The sequence below is a fragment of the Vespa mandarinia genome, chromosome 8 (genome assembly GCF_050613455.1).
Source record: "Vespa mandarinia isolate Hongniang chromosome 8, ASM5061345v1, whole genome shotgun sequence".
Lineage (NCBI taxonomy): Eukaryota > Metazoa > Arthropoda > Insecta > Hymenoptera > Vespidae > Vespa > Vespa mandarinia.
This window is the reverse complement of record NC_140817.1, coordinates 5,742,308-5,763,417: the sequence shown is the minus strand read 5'-3', so window position 1 is coordinate 5,763,417 and position 21,110 is coordinate 5,742,308. Positions and strand designations below refer to the sequence as shown.

The 21,110-nt window shown below is 29.7% G+C and overlaps 2 protein-coding genes and 1 long non-coding RNA gene across 7 annotated transcripts; 2 read left to right on the top strand and 1 right to left on the bottom strand.

Annotated features, from left to right (window-relative positions):
- The first annotated feature begins 606 nt into the window (after nt 1–606).
- On the top strand, nt 607–9,989 carry raptor (regulatory associated protein of MTOR complex 1). Of its 2 annotated transcripts, XM_035880162.2 has the most exons (23): nt 607–976; nt 1,090–1,192; nt 1,450–1,691; nt 1,761–1,907; nt 1,977–2,161; nt 2,242–2,301; nt 2,536–2,636; nt 2,720–2,853; nt 2,969–3,352; nt 3,439–3,513; nt 3,619–3,876; nt 3,943–4,086; nt 4,166–4,421; nt 4,507–4,548; nt 5,207–5,352; nt 5,455–5,552; nt 5,612–5,720; nt 5,892–6,055; nt 6,173–6,343; nt 6,650–6,891; nt 6,968–7,132; nt 7,350–7,632; nt 7,711–9,989. In XM_035880162.2, the coding sequence occupies exons 1-23, from the start codon at nt 818–820 to the stop codon at nt 7,904–7,906; spliced, it is 3,864 nt and encodes a 1,287-aa protein (XP_035736055.1). In that variant the 5' UTR covers nt 607–817; the 3' UTR covers nt 7,907–9,989. The 2 variants fall into 2 exon arrangements, with proteins under 2 accessions (XP_035736055.1, XP_035736061.1); XM_035880168.2 differs by lacking the exon at nt 4,507–4,548.
- A 1,937-nt stretch (nt 9,990–11,926) lies between these two features.
- On the top strand, nt 11,927–20,993 carry wun (wunen). 4 transcript variants are annotated; one of them, XM_085659046.1, is made up of 9 exons: nt 11,927–12,184; nt 12,315–12,448; nt 16,754–16,905; nt 17,844–17,948; nt 18,448–18,650; nt 18,935–18,992; nt 19,055–19,231; nt 19,340–19,430; nt 19,506–20,993. In XM_085659046.1, exons 2-9 carry the CDS (start codon nt 12,385–12,387, stop codon nt 19,619–19,621), a joined length of 966 nt encoding a protein of 321 aa, XP_085515172.1. In that variant the 5' UTR covers nt 11,927–12,184; nt 12,315–12,384; the 3' UTR covers nt 19,622–20,993. The 4 variants fall into 4 exon arrangements, with proteins under 4 accessions (XP_085515172.1, XP_035742025.1, XP_035742047.1 ...); XM_035886132.2 differs by having other exon boundaries at nt 11,927–12,448; nt 19,524–20,993; XM_035886154.2 differs by having other exon boundaries at nt 11,928–12,448; nt 19,340–19,438; nt 19,524–20,993.
- LOC146872839 (uncharacterized) lies at nt 12,038–13,730 on the bottom strand. The gene is made up of 2 exons (XR_014982494.1): nt 13,312–13,730; nt 12,038–12,844 (listed from the first exon to the last, which is right to left on the bottom strand). It is a non-coding gene; the product is annotated as an uncharacterized LOC146872839 (long non-coding RNA).
- Nucleotides 20,994–21,110: the final 117 nt, after the last annotated feature.

The following is a 21,110-nucleotide window of genomic DNA, read 5'->3' as shown; positions in this document are numbered from 1 at the left end:
TTACCACATGGAGGTTGGTGCTTCTGGAGACTCATGGACTGATGGTACTTTAAAATTCAAATTCCGAAATAACATGTCGGTTAGTGAGAATTCAGGATTTATATGTTAACTGGAGAAGAATTAATTTTCATTTATAGATAGCAGAACTGTCGAAAAATCGGAAGCTTCAATTATCACTATTGAACACAACCATTTGTGTTTTTGGAATTTCGAACAATAAAGCGGAGTTTACGGATGAATTTACTTGCGTTCGTGACACTTAAACGCGCGCGATTGTTCTTCCGATCTTATCCGTACAGAAGAAAATGTATTATTTATTATGTATTTTTGTCTATCTTTTTATTTTCTGTAATTCCTTGTAAAAGTTATACATTAGACTTCCAATTCACAATCAATTATTACTTTAAAAAGCAGTTATATTTTTTAGATTTTATTTTTATGTAATATTTGAAAGATATATAAATAAAAATTTGAAATATTCATTCCGGAACACATAATTGATATCTCCCAACAAACTTGTAATTTTGTTGCCAATAGACGCAACAAAGAAACTAATCTAACTTGTAGAGAAATTCATCGATTATATTATTATTGGCCAACCTGATAGTATGAGTCGCATGGAATTTTATCATGGCGACTGTTCAGGTAAACTTACGAAGTCCGGATTTAATTCGATACATTTGCGATTCGTGTGCTTTGTGATTTCTTATTTTTAAGTTTACAGACTGTAGTCCGTGTAAAAGTGAATTGAAATTTGATGTGATCGAAACGTGTCTTTCGTGGAAACCGGCGGAGGCTTTCCGTGAAATATAAGTGGATGATGTCAGTTATCGACGCAAAGTCATGCCACGAGGAAGACAATTCGAATTTGACCGAGGACGATTGGAAAATGCCTGTTGCTTTCCAAAAACCTCGACATACAACGACAATCGAGGGTATCAATTGTGTCACGCAAACTTGGCGCATGAAAGAACGGGTCGGTTTTCTTTTTTTCTTCTTTTTTTTTTATTTGAATTGCCTTAGTATTTTCCTTAATATTATAAATCTTTTATTAAGATAAGTTTAATATAATTTTTTTTCATTTTTCAGATGAAAACAGTTAGCGTTGCATTGGTACTTTGTCTAAATGTTGGTGTCGATCCACCTGATATCGTTAAAACACAACCATGTGCTCGTTTAGAATGTTGGATTGGTAATTAATTTTATTTACTTAATTTGCTATTAATTATCTTTATTTGCTGTCTCTTTCATTACTGTAATATAATGTTACATCGGTGTTCTAATTACATTTAATATATTTCCTTGATATATAATATATAATGGATATACTTGAATATTGAAGTAATTCATTTTTAACATTTTGCTTATAATAATTACTTTTTTCCTATCTAAGTAGGTGTGTAATAACATAAGATTTAAAAATGTAAATTCCTAATTTATCTGCTACAGATCCATCATCTGTAAGTCCACAAAAAGCTCTTGAAATGATAGGCTCAAATTTACAGAAACAGTATGAAAGGTGGCAGCCTAGAGCACGTTATAAACAGAGCTTAGATCCTACAGTAGAAGAAGTTAAAAAATTATGTACCTCTTTACGGAGAAATGCTAAAGAAGAAAGAGTTCTTTTTCATTACAATGGACATGGTGTACCTAAACCTACTAGTAATGGTGAAATATGGGTATTTAATAGGGTTGGTGAAAAAATGGTTTTTCAATTATTAAATTACGTATCTTTTTGAGACACAGATTTTTTTTTACAGACTTATACACAATACATTCCATTGTCAGTGTATGATTTACAAACATGGATGGGAGCACCTAGTATTTATGTATATGATTGCTCTAATGCCGGCATTATTGTAGAGTCCTTCCAACAATTTGCTGAACAGCATGAAAAAGAATATGAAGTAAAAATGTTTTGTTAAGTTCACATTTATAATTATAAAAAATATATAATATTAATTTCTGTTTCTCAGATGGAGAAGCAGGCTGTGCAACAAAATTGCGCAACCGGAATTGCGAATTCTACAATCCCATCTTATAAAAATTGTATTCAATTGGCAGCATGTGCAGCTAATCAGATTTTACCAATGAATCCAGATCTGCCAGCAGATGTGTTTACATCTTGCCTTACTACACCAATAAAAATTGCATTACGTTGGTAAGAAAACAAATTTTAAAATATTTTTTGAATGCATATAATACTTGGTCATATTATTTATTAAAGTAATTTTTATATAGGTTTGTGATGCAAAATACTACCAAATTAATCCCAAAGATATCATTGGATTTGATTGACAAGTAAGATGAACATTTATTTTAACCGATTTTTAGAATTCCTTTATTTTTAGATGATATTAGAAGATCATTATTGTATACAGTTTGAAAAAATAATTGTTATCTATTAATATATTAGATTAACCAATAAGTGAAGTCAAAATTTTCAGTGCAAGCATTGTTTATTTAAATATAAAATACTGAAAATTCCGATATTATTGGTTAACTCAATACAGTATGTAATCGCATACATTACAGAATTCCAGGTCAGCTGACCGATAGAAGAACTATGTTAGGGGAATTAAATTGGATATTTACTGCAATTACAGATACCATAGCATGGAACACTTTACCTAGAGGTATATTAAGCTCTTAATAAATTTTTATTATTTTAAAATTACTAATAATAATTAATTCTTAAGTAGATGTTTTGCTTTTTCAGATTTATTCCAAAGATTGTTTAGACAAGATTTGTTAGTTGCTAGTTTGTTTAGAAACTTTTTACTTGCCGAAAGAATACTTCGTTCATATGACTGCACTCCAGTATCTTGTCCAAAGTTACCACCTACATATCAGGTAAAAATTAATATTGGAATATTTATTTTAGAAATAAGAAATTTCAATTTTTTAACTTTTGATAAAATTTTGAAATATATCAATATAATCTTTTCTATTTTATTTATAATCTTAGCATCCAATGTGGCAAGCTTGGGATTTGGCACTTGATTTATGTTTAGCACAATTACCACAGATTCTTGAAAATGAAGAGCAATTTGTACATTCTCCTTTCTTTGAAGAACAATTAACAGCTTTTCAAGTGTGGCTTACATTGGGCTCAAAAAATCGTAATCCTCCAGAACAACTTCCGATTGTGTTACAAGTGCTTTTGAGTCAAGTACATAGACTTAGAGCATTGGAATTATTGGGACGTTTTCTTGATCTTGGCCCATGGGCTGTGAATTTAGCATTAAGCGTTGGAATTTTTCCATATGTCTTAAAATTACTTCAAAGCAATGCAAAAGAACTTCGACCTTTACTTGTGTTTATTTGGGCAAAAATTCTTGCAGTGGATAATGTAAGTTATATTCTACAACATTTTATAGTTATTATTTTATTCGTTTTAATACTAATGTTAATGCACAGTTGTTATTTAAATTGTAGACCTGTCAGGCTGATTTAGTACGAGATGATGGTCATAAATATTTTCTGTCTGTTCTTCAAGATACTTCGATTTTGGTATAAAATTCAATAGTATTTTCAGCAATATCTGTAGAGATAATTTTTAATTAATTTATTACTAACTTCATTATTATGTATATCTTCAAATTAATCATATTTCAGCGGGAACACAGAACATTAGCAGCATTTGTGTTAGCTTGTATTGTAAATGATTATCGACCTGGGCAAGTTGCTGCAAATCATGGAAGTCTTGTATCAATTTGTCTTGAACAATTAGGTGACTCTCATCCATTACTACGTCAATGGCTTTGTTTATGTCTTGGAAGACTTTGGCATAATTATGATAAAGCAAGATGGTGTGGAGTAAGAGACATTGCGCATGAAAAGCTTTTCATATTACTACATGACCCTGTTCCTGAGGTATAAAGTCTATTATTTTAATATATGTTATAAAAATCAGTGAACTATGATTATTAAACTATGTAGGTACGAGCTGCTAGCGTTTATGCGCTGGGAACTTTTATAAACAGCGTAACAACTCGAAGCGAACATGCAAACAATATCGATCAAATTATTGCTATGACGCTTATTAATACTGTTTCTCATGATATGTGTCCCTTAGTAAGAAAAGTACGTATGCTTTATTTTTTTAAATGATTACGAATTATTGATAAGAAAAAATTATCACAAAATTGAATGGACATTGTAGGAATTGGTAGTAGCACTTCAATGGATGGTTCTACATTTTGAGAATTCGTTTGTGACTTTAGCTTTAGCTGAAGAAAATAGCAGAAAAGATTTAATCGTAGAAACATTATCACCATTCAGTGGAATGAGACGTATTAGTTCACGAGATCGTTTGAAGATGTTGTCTCCTAATAATACATACACTGTAGATACAACTGATGGACTTGGTCAAGACCGTATAAAAAGAGTTTCTTCTTCATCCTCTATTAGTAGTTTAGGTAAAATTTTTACGTGTTATATCATTCTATATGATTAATTGATATCAAGATAATAGTTACTTGTATTGTTTCATTCATATGCCAGGAAATAATTGGGAGTTCGTGAGGAAACCTTGCGAGTCACTTGGTAATAATAATTAGGAATTCAATTGCATGTTCTTGGTTACACAACTTCCTTACTATTTATGTATTCGATAGATCTTTTTATATCTTAAATTTTAAATATTCAATGATCATATGTTACTTTGATATATATATATATATGTATATATATATATATATATATATATATATATATATATATATATACATATGTCAACATAATATAATATAATATAATATAATATAATATAATATAATATAATATAATATAATATAATATAATATAATATAATATACAATACAATACAATACAATACAATACAATACAATACAATACAATAATATATAGAATGTTCCAAAGAAAAGTGCCCATCAGAATTATTATGAAATTAAATGATTTTTTCGAAAAACAACAAGAAGTCAATTTTTTTGTTTTTTAGGGGGATAAATCCTTATAAACTCATTCACTTTAAGCTAATCCTTTCAAAAATCTTAAATTAAATGGATTATTTCAAAGTAGGTGAATTTATGATGCGAACCTATCGCTCTTGAAAATAAAATTGATTTGTTTCTGTTTTTTGAAAAAATGATTAGATTTCATAATAATCCTGGTGGATACTTTTTGTTATAGAATAATCGTATTTTATATTATTCTTCATTAATTTAGTGCATTTTTATCATAGGTCATAGTTCTTTAGGAAATTTACCAAGTTTATCTTATGGTAGTGTATACATGAAATTATGGCATGGACTTGGTAATCTTGATAATGATCCTCATCCTGCGGTCGCTGTGATGTCTCAAAAAGTAACAAATCATATTCGCAGACAGGTAATGCATATTGCCATGATGAAAAGAAATGTCTTTATGTATATTGTTTAATTATTTGTATATTAGTAAAATTAAAGCAAATTTTTAAACATAAAATTTCAGGTCAAAGATTCGTTTGTGTCTAAAGAAGTAGGAGAGACAAAAATATCCTCATCATTGTCCCTTCCACCCTCTCCATCAAATCAAACTAGTTATCTAAGGTTAGTAAATATATTTTCAAATTTAAGTTATTGTTTTAAGATTTTTATATCATTTTTAGTAACAGCAAGGGAGAATCACCACCTATAGTTAATTCTGGAACAGATCTATTGCGATCTGCACGAATGTCTTCACATGGTAATCGTCCTAGGAAACCGGTTCCCATTACAGTAAATATAAAATATCATTTTGTTTTCTTATACAGATTGTATATACAGTTGGGAACTTAAGTATTCGTACAGAATATTTAAATACGTACGGAAATACATATTGTACTATACTAATACTTAAGTCCCTCCTGTATATATTTAACTATATATTTATTGTTTCTTTATTACAAGATATCAGAAGAAGCAGATGAAATATTTGATATTAAAACTCCTTTAACTACTTCACAATTTGTTGAATGGAGTTGTGCACAATTTGCACAACCTGTTACTTTAAAAAATGAAACTGAATCTATAAGCGACATGGAAAGCAGGGCACATTATGAACGCGAATGGAGGTAATTAATATTATTGAAAACCAGATGGGATTATTATTATATTTGCTTTTTATGTAAATAATATAATTATGATATAAATTTATATAATTATATAAATTTTTTAAATTATTTCTGTAGGTATTTACGAAACAAACGACAAAAACATGATGCGAAAGAAGAACAGTTAAAAGCAATGCAAAATAGAATAGAATCTCAAGTATTTCATACTAGATGTCCTCAATCTCCAGATGTTCTTACGTTCCATCCGTTTGAATCACATTTGGCGGTAGCATTGAAGGATTACTTTGGGTAATATTAATAATATGATTCAGTTCACTATTATTTATATTAAATACAGATAGGTTGTGTGTGGCATTGTGCACAATCTAATAGTATATCTGTTATTGTAAAAAAACTCGAAATCAAAGACATAAACGTTTTTAAAAAGAGGATATTTCAATTTTAATATTGCGATTATATTTTTTGATTTACTACTCGAAAATTATTAGGAACCATGAAATCATTAAAATATTTATTATTTGATGTGATTAAATAAATTAAAATCAGTTTACTATATTATATCTGTAATATAGAATGGTTAATATATATGTATAGTGTATGGGACTGCCAAAACGGTGCTAAACTAACATATTACGCCAGTCGTGGTAATAGAATGTCACGTATTACAACTCTGGAGTTTATCAATGCTCATGATGTAACGTTATTAATGGCTGGCTCAGATGATGGTTCGATTAGAGTATGGAAGAATTACAGTAGCACTTTAGGACGTGATCCTGTCTTGCTTACTGCATGGCAAGCATTGTCTGATATACAGCCATTAGCGAGGACTTCCACTGGTAAATAACCGATAATTGTATATTCCTAGAAGTATAATATATTTTTCACAGGAATATTAAGGAATTTTCTATTTAGCAACGGCAGGATTGGTTACTAAATGGGAGCAAAAATCTCTAACTCTAGTTGTAACAGGTGATGTTCGTATTGTGAGACTTTGGGATGCAGAAACAGAGTTGAAAAAGCAAGATATACCAACAGGTGCTGACTGTTGTATTACGTCTGTTGATGTCGATAATACAGGTTTGTAATTCTTTATAAGATCTAATATAAATGAAAATATTATTTTTATATACATATATTTATTTGTATCAAATTGGTCAATAAATAATGTCGGAATTTTCAATATTTTATATTTAAATAAACAATCCAGTATTCAATATTTTTTAATAAAAATTTCATTCCGTTCAATTTATATTATAATAAGGTAGACATGCATATTTTATATTTTAAATTTTAGGATCTTTGATGGCATTAGGCTGTGGTGATGGATCAGTTCGACTCTTTGACCGGAGATTGCCTCCATTGGAAGCAAGAGTTATGACCTGGAGAGAACATATTGCATGGGTGTTGGGAACACACTTGAGAAAATCCGACGGTTTCATATCACAATTATTTACTGGATCTTCTTCTGGGGATATTAGAATATTTGACATAAGAAAAAATTCTTCTATAAATACTGTACAGATAACGCAAGGCATTACAGCATTAACCGTTCATGAAAATGCTAATGTTTTTGCTTGGTAAGTGAAAAATATATTGAAATTTTTTAAAGTATTTTTTTACTTCAAAAGAATCCTCTTATACTAATTTTTTTTTAGCGGCTCAACGAATCACTGCATCAGTGTTTATAATACGCATGGACATCATCTCAATACAATAAAGTTTCACGAAGGTTTTATGGGTACACGAATTAGTCCTGTAAGTTGTCTTAGTTTTCATCCCTATCGTGTGATTTTAGCAGCGGGATGTGTCGATAGTACTATAACTGCATATGCTTTAGAGTCAAGAAGATGACTATTAGAAAGAGAATTTGTGTAATATTGGTTTTGACAATTTTTGAAATTATATTTTGAATTTCTCTAATTATTATGATATGAAAAGTACAAAAAGAAAAAAAAGAAAAAAAAAAAGAAAGGAAGAGAAATTTTAAGCATAGAATATTTTTTCTATATATGTTTTGGAATAAGTAATAACAAAAAATTAAATACAATTTTTTTTCCCTATTGTTTATGATAAAATCATTTTGGTTATGTATATTTCTCTGGGTCTAATAATATGTACAAAAAATATATTTCAATATGTCTTTTGTAGTCAAAAAAATAGCGGTTAGCACAACCAAAGTCTCTTATAATAACCAAAGAGCAGTGTAAAGATGCAATTAGCACCATTTTTGAAATAGAATTTGTGCTCCGTTAACTATGAATTTGAAATATGTGTGCGTGCGTAGAACTTAATGAAAGAGGCTGTGCGAATAAGTGTTTGCATATGTTTAAATTAATATTTAACAGAAGTTTGCAATTTGTACAGAGTAAATTAACTTTAATCATTGTAATATGTGGAAATGACTTCGGAAAAATTTGAAAGCTATAATGTATAGATTATGAATTCGATATAATTTAAATTAATTTTTATATTTTTAACGAGTTGTGTAAGACCAGCAAATATTACTTCTTTTTGTAATTATGTTCCTAGTTAAAAAAAAGAACTTATTCAAAGTGACTATGAGGATACGAAACATTTTTTACACAGTTTGGCTCTAATTTTTCTAGTCACAAAAATATTTCATTTGAAGCTAAGATGCACAATTATTTTTTTGTGTAAGAATTATTCAAAATTTATTTATATACATCACAATACAGATTTTCATGTTGAAAGGAGTAAGCATTTTCTTACTATTATTAGTTATACTGCACGACTACAATACATATGAAATATTCTACGATATAAGAATATTATTGCGTTATTATTATTATCTACTATCGTCAATGCAATGTAACGTAAATTATTGATATTCATATAAGATAAAATACTTGTGTATCATATTTGTTAATTAAACTGTATTAATCTCAAACACGTAACATACATTAGAAAAAGAACAGTAGGTAAAAATATTATAGGAAGAATAAAAGAAAATATTGACATTGCTCTTGTCACTGCATAGTTTTCATAAGCATACATGCGCGCAAGTATAGTAAATAACGAAAAATAAATTATACTGACAGATAATTCTATCGATAGTCTACTAATAATATGGACACCTACGAATGGACGATAAGTGCTTAGACTAATGCATGCGAAAAGCATGAAATGAACGATATAAATGAGACAATTAATATGAGTCATTATTTCTAAGTTAACATGTTTTAATTAACAAAGTACTACATGTCCTTCGTAAGTAGAACCATCAGAAATGTATTCGAATGATTACATTATTTTAAATGTAATTCCTATATGCAAGGAACTCGATAGAAACGATTCAATTAAATGAATCAACGATTTGATCTTATATATGCGAATAATGTTCATTTTATACAGTCTTCGACAAATGACTGTAAATCTGTAAAATTAAGTAATGCTGACTGTTGAATGTACTTAAGCATGACGATTGACGATCGGTTGCTTCGACCACATATACAATAAATAAGATACATAGGCAGAGCTAAAATACAGACAAGCCTAGAAAAATTTTTGTCTGTATTATATACAGTCGACGGTCGCTTTTATTATTAGCAATAATTGTCAGGTATATCCTGTACATGGTAAATGTTACAGACAAAGAAAGGAGGTAAATTCCATGTACGCGCTTCGTTCTGTATTGTCTTTTGTATATAGTTGCCCTATAATAAATACACAATCATGTTAAGTCGAAATATGATACGATATATATATTCTTTTTTAATTTATTTTCCAATTAAACGTTCATTGGATAAATATACAATCATTGATTTTTCGAAGAAAAGTCAATCGAAGTATGCGCTTTTGTCACATCGGATATAATACACGCTACAAATAATAATAATAAAAATAATAATAATAGTGATGATGATGATCATAGCGATAATATTATTATTAATATTAATAAAATAATAATAGAAATGTGTAAGAAATCTTGGGTAATACTTTATTTCTTTTTACAATGAACAATGAGACTCCAAGTATCAGTCTTATCTCGTAATTTGACTTTATAGAGTCGGCGTGCTTGTAGTATGAAGGAAGTTCTGATGATAAATCAAAGCATGTTTGCTGGAACATATTTAACTTACGTTTTTCTTTAATCTTATCGTCTTTTGCTTCTGAAAAGATCCCTAAAACCTGCCCTGTTCATTACAGCATCCAATTTTTTTAGATAAGTATAATGCAGACTAATAATCTTATCTTTATTTATAATCTTCATAGATCTTTTTATTAAAACATATTATGCTTATATCACAGAAATTTAGATTATTATGGAAAGGTAACAGCGTCATGTTATGATATATAAATCACTTGAGAAAGCACATAGTTATATCATACAAATATCAAGTCGCTTCAATTAGATGTTATTTAATATATATTTTGAAAAGAATAAAAAGAAACATTATTAAAAATTTTAATAAATTATTTATTTTTACCTCATAAGTTATTATTTTTGCATTATTTAAATTTACGCGAATTTATTTCCATGAATGCGGCGTATAAATATCGGTACAAAAATCAGATGTTTCAGAAGACTAGATAATTTAATAAATGAGATAATAGTATAAGATAACTACGATAACATTATTTTCGTGTATTAATCTGTTAAGGTAGACATTAGCATTTGATTTATCGCCATATATATACATATATATATATACATATATATGTGTGTATATATATATATATATATATATCTGCTATTAATAAGTGTTTGTAATATCTACAATACCTGACATATGTAATACGTATGTACATACGTATGTACATACATATATACATATGTCGTTATACATTCCTGATACATTTTTTTTCTACTTAATATTACCGTGCATAAAAGGTAATGTAAAAAATGTATTACTCTTTTATATAATTTTATCTGTTGTGTGTGTGTGTGTGTCTATATACATACATACATACATACGACTTGTATCTTTATTATATTTTCTGACTTTTAACTTTCGTACGTGCAATCGAAAAAAGCGATTATTATAATCGTGCGTTTGTAAAAAATTAATATGCAAGCGTATACACGAAATACCTCAGAAATTTTCAAGTAATATTTAAAAATATATTTGACATTTTTTAGCATTTGTAATTTATTTAATATTTTATATATTTATTTCCTTTCGAAAGTTAATTTTCATTTGTAGTTTCACGAAGATCTCAAAGAAAGATAAATTCGACAAAACGTATAAGGTTATGCAAAAAAAAAGACTATAAAAGCCACATTATATTACACAAACTAGATGGAGTAAACAAAGAATTTCCTTAAATAAAGCCAATGACAATATATGTATATACGGACTAAAATCAGAATTATTTAGACGAAAATTATTATCAGAAAAATTAAGACGATTGATGATTGTAACTTATCAAGTTTTTATTATTTTTGCTTTTCAATGTAATTTTTTTAGTAGTATGTTTGATATATAAATATTTACAATTTTATAAATGGAAGAAATCATAAGTGAACATGATAATGATAACTGAAATTTTATCTATGTATAATAAATAAGTAATTATATTAAAAAAAAATAATTATATTAATTGAAAAGAGCTTTTTGACAATATCTAATAACGTTCTTATTTCATTGCGGATCGTTTAGTTATCTTTAAAAGAAACAAAAGAAAAAACGACTTACGATTCCATATGTCTTTTAAGGTTTTTTTTATCGATTAGGATGTTCATACGATATTCAACGGATCAACGATCTCTTTCAGAATTTCGCGAGAAATCACGTTCGTTGCAGCTTTTTATTTATAAAGCGACAGATTCGAAGGGCGTCTAGGCACTTGCCGTCCAATCAAAAAGCGCACGTGCGCCCCGCATTAGCGAAGCGGCTACGAGCGCAGACGCATTCTTCGACCGCCGCGAACTGCCGTCGTCGCACAGTTTTCGTTCGGATCTTGAAGGAGTTGGTTGTTTTTATCGTGAAATTTCTCTCACTCTTTCTTACTCTCTCTCACTCTTTCTCTCTCTTCCTTTCTCTTTTTCTTTATATCTCTCTATCTCCTTATTTCCATTTTTCCTCATGCTCCCCCGAGCAAATTTTTTTCTCTTTAACGTTTGACACACAACGGAGCAGAAATTTCACAGAGACACCGATATATATCGTATGTATGATATTTTGCATCGCGTTCGCGCGTACTCCTCTTATTCTCAATAAAATACACACACGTGCGCACGCGCGCGCGTGAAGCACACACACACAGAAATATACGAACGAATATCCATACTACATAGAACCGCGCGAAGTAAAAATTGAGCTGTGGACTGTAACTAGTACTACAAGAGGAACGTCGACGGAAAGAAAATGGATCGAACGTCAAAATTACTTTTACGGAAAATCATCATCGACTTTGTCTGCTTACTTGTCGGTAAGTGATTGACCACTACCGTAAACGATATTGTAAATCCTAAGGGAAGTGCATTCCCGTTAGAAAAAGGAAAAGCGGCGTTAAAAGCTTTTGCGAATCGTCTTACCCAATTGAGGGTACAATGAACGATGATTGCGTTACGTCAAACGAGCTGACAGATCGTGACAGACGAAGGCATCGTAAGGCGGTACGTTTGATTGCGATACCAAAGGAAAGGCTTAACATCTGAATCGAATATATTCGAATACTTTCAAATACGCTTGAACACACGCAAATTTTTTTATTTTACATTTCGGTGAAAGCACGTTGAGTATACGTTGCTGTGCACTTGTCCAAGAACACAGATATCCTCGCAAGGCTACGCTCGCTTATCCGCAAGTTCTCCATCTTTTCTTCCTTTACAAAGAAAAAAACAATATTATCTTTTGCACGTTTTTACATATATCATATAGAAACTGTTTGCTCATTTCCACGCCCAACAAAAGCGATGAATTCGGTCGTGATTAATTCACCCGTGATTCCTGGAAGCATCCTTGTTGCTTTAGTATATCGCGTAACAATGTCCCCACTCTTAGTTCGCAGCAATTTACGCAATCGTCGAGGTCATTGAAAGTAAGGATCGTCGATTTACTATATAAGCAATACCTTGCTCACCTTCTTAAGTGATACTTATCAACCTTTTTACCACTCCTTTACGATGTATTAATCATTAATTTAAATAATTAGAACGTCTCGATATTCTTAATAATAAACTTTGAAAATATTTGAGGCAATAACATTTTACGTTATTTTTATGTACTTCTCGAGTTATCTATAATAATATTATTTGTTTTTAGATCACTTATGTTTTCTTATGTTTTTACCTTGTTCTTAATATTCCTTGATGTTCATGAGCCATAGCGACTTAACGCAGTTATTACTGTTTTCCTTACTATCACTTATTTTACGATTTTACCGTCAACGAACTCAACAGCATATAACGGTACATTTATTTTTGCATATATCGGAAAGTGCAAATTAAAGTGAATGTAAATTTGCAGGTTAGTTCTTTAACAGTTAAGTTCTCGACTGAAATACACCGAATAGGAAACAAGTCTATGATTAGGAATAAAAAAAGAAAACATCGAAGGAAAGTGAGCGATATTATAAACAAAATTTGTTCTTGAGTTTTCTACGGTTCGGTAAACTTTGTTTAAAAACTATCTTATGTAAATATAATTCGTTTCATCGATCTGACCCAAGGCGAGATGACATAGTTTCATAGTGAACAAATCGACACGCCTATAAGCTCCCTGGTTTCTTATTCCTTCTTCTAATAAAATAAATATTTATTGCTAAATGTCTATTAAAGATAATTGTACTAAATAGCATAAAGATACGTAGTTATATGTAATTAAATACACATAAAGAAATAACTCGATGAATGAAGTATAATTGACTAGATAAATTCTCTACTATAATTTATCGCATTTATCCTTTTATATTAAGAAAACTAATTGAATAACTAATAAAAAGTTATATAATAATATATCGGCAGTTAACAACAGCATAAGGAAAAAATATAATTATTTGTTGGAAATATAATAATTAATCAAGCGATGTGATAATCGATCGAGATAATATTTTTCCAAAAGATATATAAGAAGTAATTACTTATCTTCTTTCTACTCCCCTCGACGAAAGAATTTTGAAACTGATAACAAATAATGAATTACATATGATTCACAATTCGTATAAATATTGCTATTTTTACTATGCGTTTAATCTTTACTATGATGACGTATCATGCTTATTTCAGGTAGCTGAAATAATTTCAGTTATGTCACGTATTGGATATATAAAAATCTGCGGAACATAATCGTTTTTTCTTTTTTACGAATAGGAAAATGCGAGAATGTAGATTCAAGGTAAATCTTCCACCGGCGTGACATTGCCAGACATCATACATATATATTATATATTATATACTTGATTACTATACTATTCTACTCTTCTGCATATTATTGTTCTCTTATTCTATATTACTATACTTCTAAACTAGTAGCTATATATATATATTTTCTTATGATTATTCTTCGTGAAGAGTCATCACTCGTATATATATATATAGTACTTATGTATACATATATACATATATATATATATATATATATATATATATATATATATAGAAAGAGAGAGAGTGAGAGAGAGAGAGAGAGAGAGAGAGAGAGAGAGAGAGAGAGAGAATGTAATGAAGAGTTGTTAGATTATCCTATTAAAAATCAATTTCCCGGCAACGTTTCTAATCGTATTCAATATTCATTAAATAAGTGTTTATCATCCTATTCTGATAATTCCACAGATCATGTGATAAAACTTATTTATGAGGAACTTATTTTAAGCATTTCAACTATTCATAGAATATCATAGAAATTTTGCAGAACTTAATATAACTAACGTAACCCGCAAACTGAGGTACTTAAATATAATTCTTTCAATGACATATCTCCGGAAGATTGTTTGCATTAGAATTGCTGAAACATGCCTCGAAGCATGCGATTTCTTTGTTCTAAATATTATTTTCTAATTCGTTTATTTACTATGCCAATTTTCATGAATAGATTCAGTGTACATAAATAAAGAGCTTTTCTAAAGCGTTCTAATATATTTTGATTAATTTTATGTTATAGAAGTTTTGTAACGTTCATACGATTTCTGCCTATTATATTTTTTCAATTAATGATTTTCCAGAATTATTTATTCTATGGTTTCATATAATTTCAGAAAGGCAAATTCTAAGGTATTAAAAAGTAAACATTTTTCGTATATTATGATTTATAATATTAACACAACGAGATCCCACGGTTCCCTTATGTCATTTTACAAAATTCAAATAGAGATTTATGAGGTGATTAATGGATAATTGCAGATTGTCTGTATAAAGATCTCGTGAGATTAAAAAAAAGAGATAATGTTCGAGTTTTACTATAAGTGTTAAATTAAAGCAGCCCACCATACACAATGACGATCGTACCGAGTTCACACTATTCATCAATGGTGTATGCGTTAATGCTTATTTCTTTAGTGAACATACACAATGACCGCTCCCTTTGAGACGTCGTTAGGATGGATGACGAGAACCTGCTCGACCCTTTAGAAAAAAAAAAAAAGAAAAAAGAGAAGAAAAAAAGAGAAAGAAAGAGGGCAATTCATTGAAATCCGAGATACATAGTTTCCTTATTATGTTCAACATTTCATTGGCGATTTTACTATGACTATGTTGGTAATTTGAGCGATCTAGCTTCCACTTTTCGACTACCGCACTGCGCTGTATTAACTTCTCTTTATGATTATTTATTATGCTTGTTTCTTCGGTTAGACTAGTACATGATAAAGATATAAGAAGAAATAGGCGATGAAATATGACGTATAGTGTTATTTCTATCGCGTTATCGATAACATTACATTACAGACCGGCGTCTTCCTATTATAAGAAAACAAACAGATATATATCGTATTTAAAAAAATTTTTTACTTTTATGGAAGACAAATATCTTTTATGAACTATTAAAAAATATTGTCACGTATAAATTTTTCTTGTAAATTTATGTCTGATAAATTACATGTGTCATTGATGTTGAATAAAACGGAAGGCTTAATAAATTTTAGTATCTAACAAAGAAATTTCAATAACGAAGAAATAGTGCTAGAATGTAGCGCTAATATATAATTGTAATATCGTAGTAAGATTTCAAATAATTAATTATTTTCTTACTTTACTTTACGTAATTCGTAATTACATGTAGGACGTTATTACGTGCTTCAAAAAAATTGTATATTTAACAACTTTGTTTATGACGATAATGTAAATATAATATGATTTAATTACTAATTTATTTCTTTTACTTTTTTCTTTTTTTTTATTTCTTACATTAACCGTGAAGAAATAAAATTATGCAGTCGTATTTATATACGTCGTATTCCTGACGACGTTATGTACTGATAAATATATGGTGCATATGCGTGTTTCACGTAAAATATTCCATCGGACACCATAATTTTCCAACGTTACTCATTATTTTTATCTTTTTTTTTCACCATAATTACCATGTGCGTAATAACCGAGGATGTTCATGTATGTAAATCGTTATGAACTGACACAATGATTAAAATAATGAGAGTTCTTTGATTTACCTGGAAAGATCAGGTGAAACTTGTTATTTAAAAAAAGCAACCAGAAAAAAAGTAATACAGCATTGTCAAATATAAGATCCGTTTTTTCCTAGATTTTTCTAATATATTATATTTATGAATTTGTTATAGTTAGTCTAGCTGTTTTGATGTTCTTCCTCTTTGGTAAACCATACAAGCGTGGGTTTTTCTGCAACGATGAATCATTGATGCATCCATACCATTCGTCCACGGTTACTAGTACGATGCTCTACGTCATTGGCCTCTTTCTTCCTATATGTACGGTGAGTCACCTGTAGTAATTATTATTTCTTAAGGTAGTAGATGAAATCAATGGTTATCGTTGCCGGTTATTATTATGATCATCTGTTTCTTCTCTTAACGAAAAATGATGTCTCATGACATTAGTGTACATGTTTTCGATCTCTCACGTCTCCATTATCTGTATATTATTTAAACTATTGTCAATAGTTTTGAATCTATATTATTTTCCATTTATAGAATAAATAAAAAGATAAGAAATAGAAAATTTTATCAGTTGGACGGAAAAGGATCAAAATCAGATTGAAGTATATAAATTTCATCTTGGGTTATATTATTATTACTATTAAATATCTCCATTCTTTCATAGAATAAAATATTTTTTCTTTTATATCTTGGAATAGATATCTGAATATATGAGATGCTATGTCTGGATTATAAGAATCCGAAAAAGGTTTATTTCTGTTACCCGTTCTGAAGTTTACAGGCTTCATAGAAAATCTTTAATCCCTTTAACGTGTAAAAAGAGAAAGGCTCAGGTTATTCTATTCTCTCGGAAAAGATGAAAGAAGTCGTTGAGGCAGGTAAAACTCCTCAGTGCTGCAGTTATATTTCATTCACACAATTCCTGTCTCGATCGCCGTATCGGCCCGTATCACCTGGCGTAGCATTTACTTCGAGTTTGACCGGTTAACCCACTTTAGGTATACGGATGTAGCTTTTACATTGGAGAAGATTCCACAAAGGATGGAGAAAGAGAAAGAGAAAGAGAAAGAGAGAAAGAGAGAGAGAGAGAGAGAGAAAGAGAGAGAGATAAACGTGACCCTACTTACCTACCCTACTTTTCATTTCCCCTCTATAATGACGTTTCAAACATTTTATCTTTAACCATTTAAATATGGATATGCTTATTCTGAACTGTTTTGTTAATCTCTTATTTAACACTTTTAATTTACTACAGATGATCGCAGGTGAGTATTTATATGGAAGACAATATTCTAGCGATTCGTCAAGAGTACTCTTTGGATACACGATCCCACCTTGGCTTTGGATGGCTTACATTAAGGTAAGCGAACAACGTTTTACCAACTATTTTTTTAATTTTCCCTTCTTCTCTTCTTCATCATTTTTATGGAAAATATTTTTTACGTTTTTAGTTACATACATTTCATGCTTCGTAAAAAAAAGTTGAACAGTTGAAATAACGAAAATATAAAATAAAATTGCCAGCGTGATAAGAATAAATTTATCTTTGTTATATGTTATCATTCCTTGTTATATATATCGAATACTAGGAAGAGTTATCAATCATATAAATTGTATATATTACTTAACTGCTACCTAAAAATAAGAATGACAAACCCATATTTCCTCGTTTTTATTAGTAGTGTGCTATCTAATATGATGTATACTCTATAATAATGAAAGATATATATTATATTCTATATATATCTTAGATATATATTATATTCTATATTATATAATATATATTATATTCTATATTATATAATATATATTATATTCTATATTATATAATATATACTATATTCTATAATATTTGCCAGGTTGGTGTTTTCGGATTTGGAGCAGCAACAACAGTTTTTATGACGGACGTTGCCAAATATACGATTGGTCGATTGAGACCACATTTTATGACACTCTGCGTACCCGACATTAATTGCAATTTGCCTGAAAATCAGTTCAGATATATCGAGAATTTCACTTGTACCGCACCAGGCATTTCGCCGAAATTACTTAAGGAAATGAGGTAAAAGAAGGTGTAAAATAAATCTTCTTAAGGAGCTTGAAATTACTTAAATAAAAAAAAAAAAAGGTAAAGAAAGGGGAATTTTACTATGAGCAAAAACTCAAGTAAAACGCGAAAAAATAGATTTTATGAGATTTTAGATTTCGTCAAATTTATTTTATTTCTTCTTTGACGTTAATTTAAAATTAATCGCGATTTTTCTATTATACGTTATATTATAATCTTATAATGTTCCGCAGAAAAAATATTTTCGATACTTCATAAAATACGATGGATCATTTCAGATTATCTTTTCCTTCGGGGCACTCCTCGTTTTCAGCCTATACGATGATCTACCTCGCTGTAAGTTATTTGAAATATGCTTACACATACTTTGTAAAATACAACATGACCATTTTTTCCAGATTTACTTGCAGCTAAGAATTACATGGAAAGGTAGCAAATTACTGAAGCATATATCTCAACTTATATGCATTTTTATGGCGTGGTTTACGGCAATGTCAAGAATTTCCGATTATAAACATCATTGGAGCGACGTTCTTGCCGGATCGACCATCGGTACCATTATCGCTCTTGTTGTGGTAAGTATCGATATTTCATATATATATCCATCGTAAATAAAAGATCGAATATCATTATCTAATTTAAAGTTATTCTTTATCAATGTTGATAACGTCGTGTTCGTTTAGATATTCTGCATAGCCGATCTCTTCGAGGAAAGACGAAGGAGCTGTCGGGTGGAAAAACAACGGACAGGGGACTATGAAGCAACAGAAGCTGGTACGCAGGTGAATAATGGCAATGCTAATCACAATCGTTGACCTAACGAGATCGCTTGTCGCTGATCGCAACAAGGCCGTAACTGTCTTCTAGTTGTCTCCGGGAAGCTAGTGTGTTCTCGGGAAAACGAAACGTCGAATTTGCTAGTGTCGGCCTTGAGGATGCATCCATCATCCTTCGGGACCTTTTAGTTCAGCTGCCTTACAACCGGGACTGCTCATATGCAGTTCTTCTTTCATCTGGAAGGCCTCCTCTCTGTTTCTATCTTTCTGTTTCTTTCACGCTACATACAACATATGCCGCTGATCGGACAAGATAAAAAGCTGCTAAATGTCTTTTGTGATCCATCTATCTTCCATCCTCATTTTTCTCCGCACAATTTTACCACCCATACGAGAGAATTAAAATATTTGTTTTATTTAAACTTTTAAATTGTCTTACGCTTGAAAGTTTTTTTCAACGATTTCGAATTTGTGTAACATTTGTTTTGTTTTTATTACTGCTCGTGAATTAGCAGTCGTTGCGATCATCCGGATAGATATACCTATTTGTTCCTTTGCATAACATATAAATTCGTATATATATATGTATGTGTATATCGATGGAATGTAGAAATATCTCTATTTAATATATTGTACGCTAATTCTCGAACTTTTATTTGAAAATATTCGCACATATTTAGTTATGAAGTAAAAACTACATAGAACGGCAAGAACATATCGTTTTGTTTTATTTATATTATTCACATGAATATGTCTAGCTTCTTCGCCAAAAAATATTTGAATTGATAACAAGTAAAAATAAAACGTCTTTATTCTATGATCAAAAGGTTGTTATCGACTTAGGAGAAGAGGCTGATGATATACTACTACGGCAGACATTGTAACTACGCGTGTACCTATTAATAAGAAGTTGACAGAGCCGAATTAATTATTTCGGTCAATATGCATATATATATATATATATATATATTTACTTCTTGTTAATTCTTATTTATTTAAAAGAGCGAAGTTTTATGATGGATAACTATGATTCTATAACTTGGGAAACACTGTGTATTTCCTACCTGTGTAAATATTCTCTCAGAAAAAGGACAATACAATGACCTTAGAGCAAATTTTCAATGGCGTCAATTAACAAAAGTTAATGTCTGTAGATAAATATTTTTTTTCAATAATGTTAAATTGTTAGCATGATTAGTATGTTCATAGAACTTGTGATCTACGTCTTGCAGTGCATAGATGTATATGATGATCATACATGCACGATCCATGCTACTTAAATACGAAAAATATTCTGTAGTATCGACGATACATACACATTACAATGGTGCTTTAGATTTGTTATATGTACAGCTATGCTGTATTCTTATATCTGAAAGTATTTCATAATTAGATGTATCTTATGTATATGTAAGAAAATCCTCTATATTTACATACATTCAAAGATTTTTATTTATTTTATAAATACCTTAATGTAGGATAGAGTTTGGATTTACATATGCATTTGATATACTATAGATTATTAAGTTTATAGATTATAAAAGGGCTCTATATTTCTTCTATGTAGAAGATACTGTTATTTCGGATGACAGTTATATAACATCCGTAATATTAGGTCCTAATTTGTTAATTTATGTTAATTTATATTAGTCAAATTGTAAACTCTATATTGTTACTT

Coding starts and splice junctions, on each gene's coding strand:
- raptor (XM_035880162.2), top strand. CDS start 818: ATGATGTCAGTTATCGACGCAAAGTCATGCCACGAGGAAGACAATTCG. Junction 1,908..1,976: donor AGCATGAAAAAGAATATGAA/GTAAAAATGTTT, acceptor TCTGTTTCTCAG/ATGGAGAAGCAGGCTGTGCA. Junction 2,162..2,241: donor ATAAAAATTGCATTACGTTG/GTAAGAAAACAA, acceptor ATTTTTATATAG/GTTTGTGATGCAAAATACTA.
- wun (XM_085659046.1), top strand. CDS start 12,385: ATGGATCGAACGTCAAAATTACTTTTACGGAAAATCATCATCGACTTT. Junction 17,949..18,447: donor TTTGGATGGCTTACATTAAG/GTAAGCGAACAA, acceptor AATATTTGCCAG/GTTGGTGTTTTCGGATTTGG. Junction 18,651..18,934: donor AAATTACTTAAGGAAATGAG/GTAAAAGAAGGT, acceptor GGATCATTTCAG/ATTATCTTTTCCTTCGGGGC.